The following is a 19,848-nucleotide window of genomic DNA, read 5'->3' as shown; positions in this document are numbered from 1 at the left end:
AGACTTAAATAATCATGGAAAAGACTTATGCTTAAATTAATTTTACAGTATGAATAAAATTATTAATTAGTTATTCCATTTTATCATAACAGAAGATAATCTTTTTTTTTTTGGATAATTATGATAAGCGAAAGTAATTCTTTTCTTATCCTTCATATATGCTTCTAGACTTGTTATGGGTAAGATCAAATTTGACGTCAACAAAACATCCTCATAGTATACATAATTATTCAAATGACAGTATGCACGCGAAATTTCTATTAGAGTTTGATACCGTAAATAAATTAAACTTTTCAAATAATTAAAAGGAATTAATACAAATTTATAATTATAGCATTAAAAATGTAAAAACTTCAAGATTCAACCAGATTTCAATTAGAGAAGATAGATACATTCCTCCTGACTAAAGTTTATTATGAATAAATATAAATAGATTTACTTAAATAATATATAGGAAATTCGATATGAAAAATAACTAAACCAGGATGTCATATAAAGAATGTAAAAATTTTTTACATTCTTTGACCTTTGACCTTTCTAATAAAAATACTTCTAAACATAAATATAGTGTTAACAATTAACATTTAAGTTAAAAACATATTTTAAATTTCTAATTTAAATGATAATCTGAAGAAAGGATTATGAGATAAATATTTAGTCTTTTCATTGTACCAAGTTTAATTTCTAATTAAACTGAGAGAACGTTATAGTATTTATTCTGGTCATTATACTGATAAGTTCTATCAAAGAATAATACAAAAATGATTCAACTTCTATTCGGAATTTCAATAACAGTGATGGAACTGCGTATGTTACATAGTTCCAATCTATGTTTCTTTTTTTTCATTTTTTCCTCTGGATGCTCCTTTCTCACATTCAGACATTTTTCTCATCGTTTAGGCAACGATGGTATGCCTGAAAAATAGAAATATTTTCATTAATGTCGGAGCCACTGCATTAAGAACTTTCTAACTTCAGATGTTCAGGCAGTGGTTCGTTTCCCAATCGTCGTTCTATTATCACCTGTTTGACATTTAAAGAATCAAATAGGCGATAATAGAACGATAATGGATCTGGACTGTAGGCTGGGTGATTCAGAATTTCCTAATAACGTCCATTGATTGCCTCCACCATGCACGGGATGGTACTGGACACCATTCAAAATATTTTCATTCTGCAGGATCCATAATGGATTTTAGAATATTTACAATAAAAGAAAATTTATATATTTTTTTCCTTTTATTATATATTTTTAAAAATGATGTATTGTATTAAGTCGCATATATATATTTAAATTAACATGTTAATTTGTAAATGCGAGTGAATCGATAATTCTGGTAAATTATTATATTTTCTTTAATTTTTCGAATTATTGTAGAATTAAATATAAATTTTGTTATTGTAAACGAACTTTAATTCTAATAAAACAACTTGTTTTTATGCAAATAATATAATATTTCTGGGTATTGGAAGATAGATTCTGAACGATTTGCATTAATCAGAGAAATAAAAGATGGATTATTAAAAGTAAAATAATTGTTCGTCGGTAAACTTATACCCAAAATTCATAAGTTTAATTTTAAAAATAGTTCTATATTATTCACTATTTGTTATTCATATCTCTTCTGAATGTAACGTCATCCGATGGAGAAAATAGGAAACTTTGTGAGAAAATATGTGAAAATTATTGGAGAACGTCGAGAATTTGACGAAATCTGATATCTTAATTGTTACTCCCGGATCCACTATAGCCTTTTAACCTTTGACTTGGGTTCTAATGTTAACTATATTTAATACAAAGTTTCAGTAGCAAAAGATAATGGGAGGCTTGGTTGGTGTATTCGAGCGCGTAAATACATTGAATATTAATTCTCTTAGACGCTTATATGCTGTTTAATGTTAGAATACGCAACGTATGCCTCCCATAGCTATGGATAAACTCGCTGAAAATAGTTAGGACTAGGTGCTTTGTCACTTTAATTGAAGACAATATATAAGCGGAACAACTTTTATTACGAAGAATGCTTCTATAGCATTGTCTCTGGAATAAAATATTTGAAAATAATCATACATTTTACACATAGTTTTACGAAGAACCTATTTACCTGTCGTTTCATTACTCTTCGAATATACAATACATTTTGAAAATTTGATATGAAATCATTCGGAGAATTTGGGTTATTCTAAAACGGAAAGATACAATACCCGAAGAGGGCTTATAAATAGGACCGAAAACGTTTAGTGACGATTATAAAATATAATTTTAAGCGTAAAGGTGAAAGTTTGGTTACTATAGAGTGAGCTGGACAAGAATGAACAAACTATGCAGTAAATTAATAAGTAAGAGAGTAAACATCTAAAGTTTAAAACAACATATTGTGGTATATTGTGGTATATAAAATGCTTTGAAGTAATTACAAAATCATAATTTCTGAGTCTTTTACATATTCAATTTTTGAAGAATGCTGATAATAGATAGTAATAGTTTATAAAAATTCATCAGTTTTCTTCTAGTCTTCAGTAACTTCATATTTCGTTCGTTCATCACATACATGACAACAATGTTCGTATATGACTATATGAATTTGAAACACCTCTCAGTAGCTAGGTTGTTTTATTATAAATTTTGATATATTGGGTGTCCATAAAGACCGTGTGCAATTTAAAAAATTTATAACTTTGGTAGTATTTGTGATAGAAAAAGTCTAAAAAATATTAGACAGCTAAAAGTACCTAGTTTTAAGTAAAATTATTTAGTAATGGATTGCAAGAGGTAGACCATTTTCCTGGCCTCCACGTTCGCCAGACTTGACTCCATTAGATTTTTTTATGGGGAAAATGTGAAAACAATAGTGTATGCAACCAAACCTCGATCATTAGAGGACTTGAAAGCTAAAATAACTAATATGATTTCAGNAATATTAGACAGCTAAAAGTACCTAGTTTTAAGTAAAATTATTTAGTAATGGATTGCAAGAGGTAGACCATTTTCCTGGCCTCCACGTTCGCCAGACTTGACTCCATTAGATTTTTTTATGGGGAAAATGTGAAAACAATAGTGTATGCAACCAAACCTCAATCATTAGAGGACTTGAAAGCTAAAATAACTAATATGATTTCAGACATTACTGTAAATCAATTGGCAAATGTTTTCAGATAACTACATAATCGTATTATCCTTTGTATTACAAATGATGGTGGACTTGTGGAAACTTAATAAAACACAATAAAATAATTTAAAAATATATAGATTTTCTTATTTCCAATACATTCTACATAATTTTTCTATCACAAATACTGATAAAGTTATAAATTTTTTGAATTGCACACGCACTTTATGGACACCCTGTATTTCTCAGATTTTTTGTAAAATGTCATTAATGCAGCTTAAGATGTCAGCTTACTACTCGGGGATCCGAGATCGAATCCTGATAAATTGAAAAACCTTAAGAATTTTTCGGGAGTGGTCTGCCCTGGAAAGGCTCCGTCACTCATCCCTTGATTGTTCATTGTAGGCTTGGTAAAACTCTTAATGAGTTTGAAAAACTTTCCTAGTGTCACACGGAGCAAAGAGTTATAAAAAATAAATACTATATTTCACTCACTGAACAAATTCAAAATGAATTTATTAAAAAATACAAATATTTCACAAGCAGAATTACGCGCTTTGTGTTAGTCCCACACCTCACATTTTTGTTCGGGATTCATGTAGCTATTTGAAGGGCAATTGAAGACTTTCGAAAATTCTTTGAAATTCATTAAAGGAACCAAGGTTCTGAAAAAATAAAGCTTTTCTTATTAAAATTTGTAATTGAGAACAACTAAGAAATTTACAGTATCCGTTTTTTGCTTTTTATTAATTTATAAAAAATAATATGTATTAAAATTATATAATATAAGTTTGCATTAGTACAAATACCTATATTTATTGCAGGATCCATAATGGATTTTAGAATATTTACAANGAAAGGCTCCGTCACTCATCCCTTGATTGTTCATTGTAGGCTTGGTAAAACTCTTAATGAGCTTGAAAAACTTTCCTAGTGTCACACGGAGCAAAGAGTTATAAAAAATAAATACTATATTTCACTCACTGAACAAATTCAAAATGAATTTATTAAAAAATACAAATATTTCACAAGCAGAATTACGCGCTTTGTGTTAGTCCCACACCTCACATTTTTGTTCGGGATTCATGTAGCTATTTGAAGGGCAATTGAAGACTTTCGAAAATTCTTTGAAATTCATTAAAGGAACCAAGGTTCTGAAAAAATAAAGCTTTTCTTATTAAAATTTGTAATTGAGAACAACTAAGAAATTTACAGTATCCGTTTTTTGCTTTTTATTAATTTATAAAAAATAATATGTATTAAAATTATATAATATAAGTTTGCATAAGTACAAATACCTATATTTATTAGGACTGTGCATCTCCCTGCCATAAACCTCGAACAGGGATTGCACTTTTTCACATTTTTCCTAAAATCAAAAAACGATACTTTTAAATAGGCCTATTACATTGTCAACAAATATAAATAAATAAATAAAGTGAAAGTATTTTTATTATATAATTCATTATTAATTAGTAAATTATTAAAGTTTCCATGCTAATCTAGACTTTTTGTGTCTTTCACTATTAAAAATGATTAGCTAAAATTTGTTACATTATCAAATACATTTTCAACAAATTAAAAAAGAGCATATGCTTATTTTAGAACCTAATTAAGTGATATATATAAGATCTACTATTATTTAACATTTCTTCTATTAATAACCTGAGCAAATCCTATAAAAAACATTTGTTCATTCGTGTAATCGAGACCTGGAAGATTTGGTTCTTTACCATGTTGCTGAAGATATCTCTTATAAGCCTGTAACAACAATTATTAAATTTCTAGAAAATGAAATAATTCTAAAATTTTTACATATTTGAAATAAAAACTTACTCGATAAGCTATAACCGTACCACTGTTATCCGAAAAATCGTCGTCGATTGTACGCCTTCCCTCTATCTGAAAATGTCAATAAGTACAGTACAATACAGTTAAACTTTAAATTTTTATTTAAAACAATAAAATATATAATCTGAAATTACAGTGATATTTCCTTCTAATGGAAGTTTCGAATATTGCTTTATTAAACAATTTTTTCTTTCTTCGAATTCCTTCAAAAATTTATCCGGCCAATCTACTACTTTTTCGTTTCCTCCTGACTTTACTTTCACCCGTTCTGTAATAAAATAGAATATATGAATTATTAAAAATAAATAATTTTATTACTAATTTCAGCAACGAAAAAATTTTACATATCCTAATAATTAAAACATCAATAATTAAGATCAGGATAAGTTACAAACCCAATTCACTGAAGCCGTGGGAAATCTCGTGGCCAATCGTACTACCAATTCCGCCATAATTTAGATATCTATTATAGAAATATTTAAAATTAGTTTAATTAATTTATTAAACTGAAGTTTTAGTAAGTAGTAATTAACATCCTTACCTCGGGGCACGGTATGCAAAATATGGTGGCTGCATTATTCCTAATGGTATAGCTACGCGAGTTATTAAAAAATAATATACATAAACTTTGGATGGTTTAAATCTTATTAATTAAATAATTTAACTACAGTATAGTTGAGGTAATCTGACATATATGTGCCCAGAATAGTGTCGGATTAAGGAAACTACTGGATTATTGGAATTAAGGTGATTTCAATTGTTTAATCCAGTGTTTTTCCGTCTTTTCTAATTGTGACAACATAACTTGGTAATTTTTTTCTTACGGAATCCTACTTCTTTATCAATGTAGAACTGTTGCGTCTTGTGTACTTTTGGTAATACACATAAGAAGTGTTATGGAGCTGCTCAGCACTATATTTCGCGGCACCACTTTAAATGTCATTGTAGCATTTCGGTTGAAAATCTAGTTTAATTATTCGGAAAGAAAACACTTATTTATTTGCACGATAAGAATACATTGTATTAATCAAAAACGTATAATTTGGTTTTATAAGTTATGGCAATGCAACACTTGCGCGATCTGACGCCTTCCGGGAGGTTGTTTAAGGGTAACAGGCCCCTATTCAGGCGTTACAGACGTGGAGAAAAACTCGGAAAGCTCCACGTAGCCAGCCCGTCCTGGCGAAGCGCTAATCCATAACCAAATTCCCGGTGTTCAGGGAACGTCAAAAACATGTGGAATAGTACGAAAATATAAAATAAGAACAATCATATATCACTATATTTTAGAGTTCTTAAATTAAGCGTCCATACTTTTGAAATAATTTTCAATTGTCTTATGCCGTTTTGTCATCCGAGCGCACAGAGATTACTGGTAATATGAGTTCCAAGTTAAAGGACTCCCATATAAATTAGTGGGAAATTTAATGGGTGGTACAGTTTTGTAGAAAATTTCGGGGACTCACCCTTGAATTTATTCAGTATTGTGTTATAAGATGGTACCAATCATTTTTGAGCATCCTAAGATGGAGAATGATATGATATTCAATATCGTGCCAAAGCTGAAACTCGATATCATGTCACGATTAATGGGAAGGTGTGCAAATTTAGTGGGAATTAGTGAGCAGCATGTTAAATTTTTCGTGTATCTTTAATGTAGTTAAATAAATATTTTAAGAAATTTGTTTAAGCGTAAGATTTAAATTTATTTGTTTCTGCTATTTTATTAGTGTTTCTACGTGAGGTATGTGAGGTAATTTTAAAATAATCATTTAATAAACTTAACTATACAGTCTAATTTAGAAAAGTTGTGTGAAGGAACAGTCTCGCTTTATTAAATTAAAAATATATTAATGAAAATTCCTATTAACTTAGTAATAAAGTTAGAAAGAAGACGAAAATAAACTTTTACTTACTGATAAGTCCTGAATTTTCATCAGAATAATAGGCATTCACATTAAACGTATCAAATCGTTCTCTATAAAAGTAAATTTATATAGATTCAATACCAATTTTTTTCTTAATTATTTATCATGCACTAAGCTCAAAAACTTACCGTTTAGAATTAAGTTTTGAAAATGTGCTTTCAAAAAATCTATCTGTGTTTATATATTTATCTGTTTCTATTATATTTTTTACGTGATTATCTGTTACTTTAATCTAAAAATAAAAAATAACTTTAAAACATAAAAATTATTTTTATAATCAATTTTCAAATGAAAAATACTGTATTAAATATAATTAATATAAATAAATAAAACAAAAAACAATAATTTTATTTAACTTTTATTACACTTCCTGGGCCCACCCTAGTTATGTTACTGATCTCTCTCTTACAATAAATGAAAATTTATTATAACAAATCCATTTAACCATTTAAATATCTTAATTGGTACATTTATGAAAATACATTTTATATTTTATTAAAATATTTGAAAATAATCAAAACATTTAAACAAAAGTATCTAAGAATTAACAAAATTCTCTTTGTACTTGATCAATTTAATTTTAAAATTTTAAATATTTGTGTGTGTCTTTTAAATAGTATTTAGCGTAGGATGTAAAAATCTGACACTTTGTTTAAAAAATAAATAAATAAAAATAAAGCACCTACATTTACTATTTATGTAAATTAAGCATTCGATTTCAAAAATGTTTATAGATTTTAGACTTACTTTTGAGAAAATTTCGGTTAGCATAGGTATAATTAAAGAAGAATTCGTATATCCAATGCGATACTTAACATTTTTTACCTAAATGAAATATAAATAAAAGTTTATATAGGCTAAAATCAAAAGATTTTTCATAAGTTTAATAAAACTACTTAAAGTCATACAATAACAATAAAAAGTTGTATAAAACAAACTGTTTACAATTTTAGTTCATAAATCTCGTCAAAAAAATCCAGCACGTTACTTAATTTTAAGTTTCATAAAATTATATTAAATTTTATAAAGTTACCTTGGATATTAATATATCTTTACTATAATCGTCGATCCATTTCTTTTCCGAAATTATTTCTTCTGTTGCCTTCAATACTTCTTTCATATAACTTTCTATCTAAATGCATTAAATCATTTCATAGCGTTTATAATATAATGCTCTGATGTTTTAAATTTGCTATTTCTTTAAATATAATTTTACTTCTTTTATTTCTTCTACGGCCTGTGTATATTCCAACATGTAATATTCCAATCCGAACCTAAATGGCAATCTGAAGTCTTTTATACATTCTCTCCACTTCTGTCTTTCGTAAGATTTTGGCGTAAATACGTTGATTGCGATACCTCGCTTCTCGTCAAAACTAAGTTCTCGAAATATAAAATCCAATTCATATAAATATTTAATAACTATGTTCCAAATAACTGTATTGTAGATAATTCTGTAAAAAATGGAAAAAATCAATCAGTAATATTCATTGGAAAATTATACTTAAAACATTTTCTAAGTATACAAAAGATATAGCTTACCTAGGTTTTGTATTTTCAAATAATTTACATAATGACATCATTACTTCCAAATTAACTTCTAACTGAATGGCATTACTGTAATTTTGGAGATGATCCATATATTCGAATAAAAATTTAAAAACATCAGACCACTTAATCTAGAATATCAATTAAGTAAAATATAATATAAATTACATTTAATATATAGAGTTGGGATTCGTATTCTAGATTACCTGATTGCATATACTATCCAGATTGCTAATAGTAACCATCGTCGTATTATAACTTACGTTTTCAGTCATCTGATCGAAAATTATGTGATGAAAAATATATTTTTAATGTGTTTTATTCAATTTTAAATTTCTAAACTATTATAAAATCACAAATAATACTCACTTTTGCTAAACGTGTTTCAAAATCTATTATTTCATTCATGATCTCGTTAATGTCGGTTGGGTCTAATCCAATACGTATAAAAACATATCGAAATAAACTTTTATATTTCTCTTTCAGTTGGACTAAATACTCGTCTGTATCATTCAAAAACGCATAACTATAAACGGCAGAATATCCCATGTTCATCTTGAAACATGCACAAGTTAATTTAACATCGAATTATGGTTTATATAACAATGTACAATTTTTTTAATTAAATATTCAAAATAATCCATTAAAAGAACAATAAATATTATCAGAATAAAATTTCATTATTTTTAAATAAATTGTTTTGGCGTTCTTTTCTGAACACGAAATAATTCTCTTGTTATATACAATGTTTGAAATAGTTTCTTTTCAAAATTATTAGTTAAATTGTGAATTATCAAATATATAAGACTTCATGGAACATTTTCGTAATGAAAGATTAATTCATTTATTTTATAATTTTATATAAATTGATTTAGTATTTGTTTCATTTATAACCTGGACAAGGTCATAAACAAAATCCTGGGCCAGATCGTAGGCATCCCTACGAGCTGGCCCAGGATTTTGTTGATAAAACTGCATCAAACAGCCTGTTAGCGCGGGGATGCCTCTTTGGGGAAACAGAAGTGTTTATGATTGCCATACAGGATCAGGTCATAAATACTAAAAACTGCAGAAAGCACACTCAAAAATACAACACTCACAAATAAAACATGCAGAAAATGTCACATCATGCCGAAACCATACCACACATCACTTCTGGTTGCAAGCTCTTGGCACAGACAGATTATTTACATAGACATAATCAAATAGCAAATATAATACACCAAGAGCTTGCAAATAAACAAATTATTAGAGACCTACGAATATATTCATTGGAAAACAACACGCACAAAATGTACTATGAAAAAGCCATAATCACAGATAAAAGAATTTACCACAACAGACCAGACATCACACTCATTGACAAACACAATAAATTCACATACATTGTAGACATATCCATTCCAAACATTCACAATATACAAAACACATCTACTGAAAAAATTAGCAAGTACACAGAACCCATCCAGAAAATAAGGCATCTGTGGAGGATGGATAGGGTGCTTATTGTACCTGTCGTTCTCTCCTCTACAGGAGTCATACCTACACTAAAGCCTGGGAACATTACAATTGAATAGAAATACATATATCTCACTACAGAAGGCCACTATATTGAATACATGTCATATTGTTAGGAAATTCCTGAATACAGAAACACACATTGACACACTTCTTTAATTGACCGGTAGCTGAGTACTATGCCTTCACTCTGGTCCGGCATAGTACACAGCATAGTACCGGTTTTATTTTTCAATTTGTGCCATTCAATAAATATATATTTTTTTAATTCTAGAAGTCTTTGCTATTTTAATTTACCACTATTATAAATGTTTTTAATATTGTACACGTAAACCTTGTTTATAAATAGAACTTATTATACTGGCGTAGTTTCGAATTAGTAAAGGGAGGAAATCTTAGTAAAAAATAAAACAAAAGTATCTTTACTTTCACCTGTGGACAATATAAAAATAAAATTGAAATATTAAGGAGATTGAGGCATAAAGAATTAATATTTATTTCTACTATTATATTTTCAAATGATGCAAACAACTATAATTAAAATTTTTCTTGAACAATTCGAGATTGAAAATTTCAAAAATTATAATTTTTTCGAAATAAATCATTTATCATGCAAAAATAGTATTTACTGTTTGGATAAAGGAATACAAGAACATAAATGAAATGTAACTACTTGATTTAATTGACGGAGTGAAATCGAATGTAAGTGAAGAATACTAAAGGAGACTTTATGAAATTCTTTCGATCTATTGTATTATTCGATATAATATTACAGTACAATCTCAGTAATCCGGTCCTTCGCTAGTTAAACATTGCCAGTAATCCGGCACTAGCTACTCTTGGGTATTACTGGTACTGTTGCCAAGTCATAGACAAGCTTGCATTAGTGTAAACTCTAGTTTCCACTAAACATGGCATGGTATCGAGCTCGATCTTGATTACTCGAGCTTGCTGACGATATTAAAGATTGTTAGGCTCATCATCTTGAGCTGCTCAAAACAGGTATAGTATCTTATAATAATAATATTTAAATATAAAATCAACTCCCCGAAACTTTCCACTAAAAATACCGGATCTTCCATTTATTTTCTAATTAAATTTTCCACGGTCGATTCAATTTCCCACTAAATATAGTGAGAATCCACCAACTTGGCAATGATTACCAGCGACCCAGTGCGCTTATATGTTCTTATCAGTTGTCCAACTTAATACAGTGTGTTAAAATCATTCAAATAAACAATTTATTTCGAATGTTTAAACTATTGAATTCATCTTACTTTCAGTAATCCGACATTATTCCGGTTCCATATCTATCGGATTAACGAGATTGTATTGTACTTTATATTTTTGTCTTCTAAAAAATAAAACAATATTCCTAAACATATATATATCTAACTCTTCATAGTTAGATATATAATCCTATAATTATGACAGAATAAATATTAGTTTGGTCAATCAGTAATTTAAACTAAGTGTAAATTCTATTGTATTATGTTAAAAACATTATACATACGTATATATACTGCAACGTATCGTTCTGAATGTGTGAGAGAGCTTGGTAAAATATCCCAGTCGGTTTATATAACATATGTTTGGCCAGGATTTTTTCTATATTAATGGATAAATGTTTATCGCGAGGATATTCAGTAAAGGGCCAACCTGAGATTTGAAGCGCATCGAGAATATCATCCAGAATTTGCTTAACAGAAGTAGCTAAAATGCAATTTTATAAACATGAATTATTGTTTTAAAATCAATAAAATTTTTGGATATTTATAACTTAAATAATTAACATTTTAAATCGTTATTATTATTAATTAGACACTTACGTTTCTTTAAACATGACTTATAGCACTTTTTCACTTTCTCTATATAATTATGAGTTTTTGTAGATTCCTCCGGTTTTTCCAAAGCTTCTAAAAACGTAATAAAATCATTTACATACCAGAAAAAGTGTTATTTCAGTCTTATATTGAAATTTATATGGGCCTTTCTAAAGTTTTAAATCAAATAATCTTTTACATACAACTGTTTACTTTTCTAAATGAAACATTAAATAATCTATAAATTAAATTTATTTTGCTATTTTAAAAACGTCTTTAACTAAAAAATCATTTATAATGTTTTACAGTAGAAAATTAAGCTTAATTAAATAACGTATTTTTAAGTTTATATTTTATTTGACAAAATTATAATTTATAAATTAATTTTCTGCATTAATTCTACACCGGATCTACGTGTATAAAAATTTAAAGATAAATTTAATTTTGATCATTCCGAACTTAAATTTTCCTCGTTTATATATTCAGTAAAAATGAATTAAATTCAAGTATTCGGCATAAAGAATTAATTTTATTTTTCATATATATATCATAAATTATTATGCAACTGTTATTTTGCTCCTCCCGATAATCGTAAAATGCAACTTTAGATTTATGATTACTTTTAATTCAAATTAAGAAATTATCTTTTATTTATTAATTTTAATGAACATGGACTTAAACGTTAAGTAATTTTTTTGTTTATCAAATCTTACATTGAGTTGTTGAATAAATAAATTCATTTAACAGAAAGTTACCTTTTTGTAAGTATTTTATATGTCCTCTTAATTCTGTATCGGGATCGATCCAATCGCTATAAATATCTCTGTACTTTAGATAAGATCCACAAGTAAACTTGTAAAAATCATCACATGGATTGACTGAAGTATCCATGTTTTGAAGAATTCTTCCAGCTTGTAATACAAAATTAGATAAATTTTAGTATCAATAATCGTAATACACTCACTGCCAAAAGTTAAGCACGGAGCAGAAAATGTTTATGTCCGGAAAGCAATCTGCATTTGAGAGGCTGCAATTCACTGCAGAGGTAGGTGGAAGTATGCAAATATGTTACGTTACTATCAATCATGGTTACGTGTCACAAAATATGCAAAAGATGCAGTCATATAAGAAGCCAGCCTTCTGAAGTGTGAGAGGAGTTGCATGTAAGTGCCGAGAAAAAGTGTGGAGAACTGTTGTACAATTAGTGTGCATGACTGATGTGTTTTTATGACTTCCAGAATACGAATGACAGACAGTGAGTGCTGGTGGTGTGTGGGATGCCTTGAAGCAGGACAATCAATCACAGATGTTGCTCTTTTCTTTGGCATTCATCATTCCGTCATTTCACGGTTATGGAAACAATTCCAAACAAGCCAAACAGTAGTCTGAAGACCTGTGGCCGGTCGCCCAAGAGTTACGATCCCTGCAGAAGATCACTATATTGCTGTTGTAGCCAAGCAGAATCAAAGAGCAACCTCTACACATGTGACATCAATGGTTGCAGCAGCCATTGGTAAAACGATATCTGCTGCTACTGTGCGCCGAAGGCTACACATGAACGGACTGTACGTCTGGGTACCATGAATTTGTGTTCCACTATCCGTCCAATCCAGAGGCACACGATTAAAGTGGTGTCTGCAACATGTGAATTGGACTGTGTCTGATTGGGGCAACGTTATGTTCATGGATGAGTTGCAATTTTCTCTGGAGCCAGATTACAAACATGTAAGAGTATGGAAAGAAAAAGGCACATGCAATTGACCCCAGAACATCATCGAGCATCATGCATTCTGAGGTGGAAGCATTATGGTGTGGCAGGCATTTCTTTGGGATATCGCACCGACTTGCACATCAATCGAGGGGGTTCTGTAATGGCTGTCCGGTATCGGGATGTAGTCCTCGAACCCATTGTGAAATTGTTTGCTGCAGCAGTTGGTCCTGCTTTTGTTTTAATGGATGATAATGCACGACCCCGTAGAGCTGCCCTCGTCGACGACTGCCTCGAGAGTGAGGGAATCGCGCGTATGGATTGGCTGGCGTATTCACCAGACCTCAATCCCATTGAGAATCTTTGGGATACCCTCGGCCGTGCTGTGTGTGCACGTTTTCCCCCTGCCACACTCACTGAGTTGCAAACTGCTCTACAGGAGGAATGACACTTATTTGATTCTGGAGTGGTTGATCACCTTATGGAAAGCATGGTTACATGCTGTGAACTTTGTGTAAGGATAAGGGGTGACCATTTACCTTATTGATGTCAGTTTTGTTTGTTTGTTTGTTTGTTTTGGATTTAAACATCGTTTTGTTAATGATTCCAATATGATTTCATCTTATACTTTATGAAAATTCAATATTATTTTCATTTTTCTATGTAATTCTTTGTGCTGTTTCATGCACAAACATATTTGCAACTATCCTGCCGCATTTCGTGCCAATCACAGCTGTATTTGTCTATTTTTTCGCAGTTTATCGCTTTGTGCTTAACTTTTGGCAGTGAGTGTATATTGAGAGAGGCTCTGCCGATGAATAAGGAAGAGAGGCATCTGCCTCAGGCATCAAAAATTGAAAGACATACTAAAAAGGCGTCATAATGTTTATAGAAATATAAATGCATTAACACTGTTCTTCCATCCTCCAGCGCAATTTCACAATAATATGGAATCAAAATTATAAATATTTTATTCAAAAACAAAATTAAATAAAAGACATAAAAATAAGTTAATATAATATTCTTTGGATTAATCGGCCAAGTCTTAATAGCAAATTCTGGTATGAGTTATATTCCTACTTATTTACATAGATTATAAGCGTCCTTATTATAAAACCACTTTACCTGAATTATGTAATCACAGATGAGTAATTTTCTGTGATTTTAATTAATAGATAAATTACACTCAACTTGTTTTATTAAACATATTTTACCATACTTTGTGTATATTTAAGCTAGATAGTAACCGTAAATAATTTGTTGCATTTTTCCTTGAAAGTGTATATATTCATATTCTAGTCTAGTCTAGTGTAATATATTCGTAATTCTAGTCAGGAAAAACACAACGAAGTATTTAGATCATCTTTTAGTTTATAGTTTGTTTGTAAGAAATAGCCTATTATTCAATAAAATCTGTCAAAAACAGAACTAAATAAAATGAAAACATGCCTACACAGAAAAATTTCTTCGGACGGAAAATTTCTTTATTCTCATAATGATTAAACTTTTTCCGCATTGCAGAGAAGTAATAGTTTAGAAATCATTATTAGAAAACGTACATTTTGTTATGAACATATTTAGTTGCATATATGTTTAAAGTGATTTACTAAATAAAACGTGTTAACTATTCAAATACATAATTAGCTGAAATTTTTCACGCCCCTTTATGAAGAATGCCAGTTGGTGCAAATATATAATTCTAGTAGGCTACTGTATCTACTGTACTATAAACATTTCTTTTTTTCGTATATGCGAAAGAAATATCTATTAAAAATTAGTTAATGATTTCTTCTAAATGATTTCTTAACAATATATTTGCAGTAACGTAATTTTACTAAAACTCAGGAACGTGACTTAAACAATGTTAATTTGAAGTAAAGTTTATTTATAATAAATCAATAAATATGTATTGAAGATTTTAAAAAATCATGTAAGGAAAGAAAATAGAAACAGTAAAACTATAAATTTATACATGATATAGGTTACATTTATGCATTTCTTTTTCTTTCTACTTCTATTAATAAACTGAAAATTATTAAATAAAAATCAGACACAATGAAATTTATAGAAACTTTTATCACTTTTATTTGTAAGTGAATATATCGTATTGTATCGTATAAAAAAACTTCAATAATCATATGATAATATATTGTTTTAACAGAAGAAGCAGTCTTCGAATTTTACTTTTACTCTTGACACTTTTTAGGAAAAATTATATACATGTTTAAATGTCGATTTTTATTTATTCTGACGCAATTTAAATCATATTATTCATTTATTTCATGTATATAATAGATTATATCTTATATTTGCTAATGTTTCTTACTTTTTCAAGAGTAAAGCGTCTGTAAAAATATTAGTAGTAATTCAAACACAAATTATTATCGTATTTATTTTCAGGCACTTGGCAATTTTTATCATCAAGTTTTTATTTAGTTGATTTAAGTATTTGCCGATGTATAATGCAGTTTAGCTTAATATAATCTTATTCCAAAGTGATTAACGAACTTAAATATTAAATATTAGAATAGATTTTTAATACGCCTTTATTATGAAAAAGTGCAGAAAAAAATAAATTTTTAATCGCCTTTATGCGAAGCATATCTTGTATGAAAATCGAAGTGTTTCTACCTCTAAGGATTTTATTGGTAACATAATGAGATGGAATGAATTTTTGTCATTATGAGGATCTTTCATTAATGCTCTCATCATTGAGAAGTGGAAATCTTCATTAAGATCGAATGCGATTCTCTCTCTTGTGGAACGTTTAATCATAAGCATGTCATTGATATCTTTCACTTCTCTTATCGAACTAATTGCGAGTAAAATCTATTTTCCTATAAAATTAAGTTAATTGTATGGCTTATATAGTACTGTACTAATAACTTGATTGTTTACAATCCAATCTCGTAAGATTTCGATGATTTAAATTATCATCTTACAATTTGAAACAGTGTCGTATAATTTCTTTGTTTCTCAAATACAAATAAGTGTCACAAATTACAACACTTGGCGTTTTACCATCTTACTTTAAATTACCATGTTAAATTCTTTGAATTTAGAATTTAAATAATTCAAAAATATTATGTCAGATTTACATTAACTTTTGTTTGAAAGCACTTAATGTTGTTTTACAAAATATTATTTTATAATGAAATGAAAATACTAAATATTACGGAATGTTAATACCTTTAAGTATCTTTTTTAACGAAAAAGTAATATTCATAATTATTTAGACCCATATATTAATCGACCTAAAAAATAAATCTTCGAATCTAAATCAAATTTATTCTTAAAATAATTGTATATAAAATTATTGTAATATTTACCTCAAAGGATTTTTGAATTAATAAATCAAGAGCCTTACCTTCTTGCTTACAGATTGGATTCAGACAAACTTTTTCTTTCGGAAGAACTTCATTATTTGAATCTGTTCGAAAAGATTTTTATATCATTTACTTTCTTTTATGCATAACTATACTTATTTCTGCTTACTGGACAACGTTACAAAAATTAATATTGCGATACTTTTATAACATTTACTTAAAATTTTATGTAATAATAAATAAATAATTTCAAATAGTTACTTTTATTATGTAGACCTGTTATAAGAGCAATTGTAGTGATAAAAACTATAATCAAGATGATGCAAACAATAAAGAAACAACGCTCTAGTTTCGATCTTCTGTGCCATGACATACATTTCCTATATTTATAAATGATATGAAATGTTATTTAAAAGTGTTTAAGATTTTTATAAGATTTTTTAAAAAGTAAATACAAATTATTCTTACTTATTTTAATAATAGGCCTACTATTGTAGATATTAAGAATTATAAAAAGAGAGATTAAAAATCTATATACAGTATCATTGACAAAAAATATAAAAAATATATAGAAAATTAACACTAAAAAATTACAATAAAAAATAAATATGTCTAAAGAAAGAGAAAAAAATGTGTTAAACTAGATCTCGTGTTAATTTATTTTAATTCTGACTAAATTTTTTCTCATTAAATTCCCTACATTCGTTTTAAATAATGTATTAATGTGGTCTGTGAATATTCTCCAGAATAAATACAAATTAACGACTATTAACGGAGATTTTTATTTCAATATAAAAGTATATAAAATATATTTCTTTATTTAAATAAAATGGCGTCGCTACGTCGTTAGCTCTGAAGAGATGAATGACAAATTAGTTGACTCAATAATCAAAATTTCTAATATTTGTGTAATTTATTCTGTATTTAATACAATAGTAACAAGGAGTTTAGAAGTTTTAAAAAAATTTAGCTACAAAATCATTAGTCTATATAAGGTAATGATTTATTGAGTTTAAACTTTTAACATCAGTTTATAAATTAATAAATAAATAAATAAGAAAACAGCCAAGCAATCGCCTTAGATACTCGGGCTATAAATCTGCTAAATTTATTAAATAGTTTAAAACTTCAAATAGTTAGTAGACTAACTACCGGTACCGCATTTCTTCGATTAAACCCGAAGGTTTATTTTTAAAATGTTCGTATCCTTTTGAGTTTATTTGAAGACCCGTGATTTTTTTTATGACGAAGTTTATTACCTTACAGTGGAGCAATGTTGCCACGTCTACCGAATTTTCGGTAGATCTACCGATTTTGGGACCGATCTACCGATTGAAGCACCAAATCTACCGAAAAGTTTACGATAATTCAAGAAAGAAATTTTTATTTTCAATGTATCTAAAAATTCTCAATAAAACATTTCTTTGTACCTTCATTTCTTATATATTGTAAGAACTTTATTGCAAAGATTCTGTCTCGTTTTGTTGAGAATATTTTGTGTCTGCCTCATTCTTCAGCTAATGTAGAAAAAATATTTTCGTAAATAAATCTGTTAAACACGAAACACGGAAATAAACTGAGCTCTGAAACAATCACTGGCTTACTTCTTACTAAAAAATTAATTAGATAAAAATTACTGTTACGATTTTCCTGTAAAAGTTAATTTAATTTCAAAAATAAGAAACAGTGTTAAAAACATACAAACGGAAGATATTGAATAATAATTATTATTATTAATATCCGAAAAATAAAAGGTAACACTGTATTTTGTTAGAAAAATAAGACAAAATGTACCTACTTAATTAGTAAATTATTATTTTTTTACGTAAGTGTTCTGTGTTAGTTTTTTGTTTTTTATTGTTTTATAGTGTATAATAAAATGACGAAAAAGAATGTTATTGTTTATGTGCAACCTGCTTTCTGCCACAAAAAGTCGATTTACCGAAAAATTACCGAAATCTACCGAAAATTGCCTAATGAATCTACCGATGGCAAGCAAATCGGCGTGGCAACGCTGGACTGGATTTAGTTTCAAGAACTCTCTTGAGTCGATCGCGATTGAACCTCGTTTCAGTCGAGATTGAAACGGTCGAGGGAGGTCGTACCAAGGCGAACGCGATATAAGGCTCTAGTTTAGTAGTGTTACAGAGTATAATACGTGTATTTTAATATATTTTTTAAAAGAAACAAAACCACTGAGAAATGTTACGTGTGTTTAACAAGGTTCGGAAAACTTTGAAAATGTTAACAACGGGTTCGGCCGAACCTGTGCGAACCCGCTGAATATCACCACTGCTTACATGACCAGATGGCCGATCGATCAAGATGGCAGCCTACCGCTCTGAGGAACACGGGATCGAATCTAGAAATTCATCAGGAATTTTTCAGGGAGTGGTTCGTCCCACACAAACCGGCTGCCTATTCGCATTTTTCACCGGATGCTCGCCCTCTGGTGTTTAAAAACAAAACTATTCTATCTGGGTCGTTTGATTCATTCTTGTGTATTATCAGCAGTAAAGATGAAAAGCAATAGAAAAAGCAACGCTTACTGTTGGTTCCAAATTGCAATTTCAAAGCCTTACGAGAGCCTGACATAAGTTTTCGTCTATTCCCACACGAAAAACGGGAAAAGCAGATGATTATTCGGAAATTGATCGGTTACATTTATGAGCTCTGAATTCTGAAAGAGTGGATTAGACTGTTAAGAATTGGCAGTTTCCCGATTGTCCAGCTTTCACAAACAAGTTATGCTGTCAATTTTAAAACATTTTGTTAAAATTTAAAATGCCGGTAATTTTGTGTAGGACATAGGGTCGGATTTAAGCATTTCGAAGCCCTAAGCTGAATTCTGTAAGGCCCCTTACCAACCCTTCACGATTTTAGAAGTCAATCATAAAAAGAAAAGAATTAAACCAGACTATGACTTTGATTTAATATGGATATTGGAAGAAAAACACATGAGGTTTTACTAGTCTTCTGTTTTATAACTAAGTTTAATTAAATTTTTATACCCATTCCATTAAAAATCTTTTTTTT

The 19,848-nt window shown here is 28.9% G+C and overlaps 1 protein-coding gene across 1 annotated transcript in view; it reads right to left on the bottom strand.

Annotated features, from left to right (window-relative positions):
• Positions 1 to 4,099: 4,099 nt before the first annotated feature.
• LOC111634979 (neprilysin-1-like) overlaps positions 4,100 to 19,848 on the bottom strand; it is a 21,361-nt gene continuing 5,612 nt past the window's right edge. The window contains exons 2-21 of the mRNA XM_023379825.1: positions 17,074 to 17,192; positions 16,854 to 16,916; positions 12,534 to 12,689; positions 11,785 to 11,871; positions 11,469 to 11,668; positions 8,807 to 8,992; positions 8,644 to 8,712; positions 8,432 to 8,568; positions 8,106 to 8,343; positions 7,923 to 8,021; positions 7,637 to 7,714; positions 7,018 to 7,121; positions 6,878 to 6,939; positions 5,503 to 5,554; positions 5,357 to 5,424; positions 5,096 to 5,229; positions 4,947 to 5,012; positions 4,776 to 4,871; positions 4,409 to 4,479; positions 4,100 to 4,264 (exon numbers count right to left, since the gene is read on the bottom strand). Of these exons, the coding sequence (XP_023235593.1) occupies positions 4,162 to 4,264; positions 4,409 to 4,479; positions 4,776 to 4,871; positions 4,947 to 5,012; positions 5,096 to 5,229; positions 5,357 to 5,424; positions 5,503 to 5,554; positions 6,878 to 6,939; positions 7,018 to 7,121; positions 7,637 to 7,714; positions 7,923 to 8,021; positions 8,106 to 8,343; positions 8,432 to 8,568; positions 8,644 to 8,712; positions 8,807 to 8,992; positions 11,469 to 11,668; positions 11,785 to 11,871; positions 12,534 to 12,689; positions 16,854 to 16,916; positions 17,074 to 17,192 (2,188 nt within the window). The 3' untranslated portion in view covers positions 4,100 to 4,161. The remainder of the gene's footprint in view (positions 4,265 to 4,408; positions 4,480 to 4,775; positions 4,872 to 4,946; positions 5,013 to 5,095; positions 5,230 to 5,356; positions 5,425 to 5,502; positions 5,555 to 6,877; positions 6,940 to 7,017; positions 7,122 to 7,636; positions 7,715 to 7,922; positions 8,022 to 8,105; positions 8,344 to 8,431; positions 8,569 to 8,643; positions 8,713 to 8,806; positions 8,993 to 11,468; positions 11,669 to 11,784; positions 11,872 to 12,533; positions 12,690 to 16,853; positions 16,917 to 17,073; positions 17,193 to 19,848) is intronic.

The sequence above is a fragment of the Centruroides sculpturatus genome, unplaced genomic scaffold (genome assembly GCF_000671375.1).
Source record: "Centruroides sculpturatus isolate CEXI.00-Female unplaced genomic scaffold, Cexi_2.0 scaffold883, whole genome shotgun sequence".
Classification (NCBI taxonomy): domain Eukaryota; kingdom Metazoa; phylum Arthropoda; class Arachnida; order Scorpiones; family Buthidae; genus Centruroides; species Centruroides sculpturatus.
This window is presented reverse-complemented; position numbering and strand designations above follow the sequence as displayed.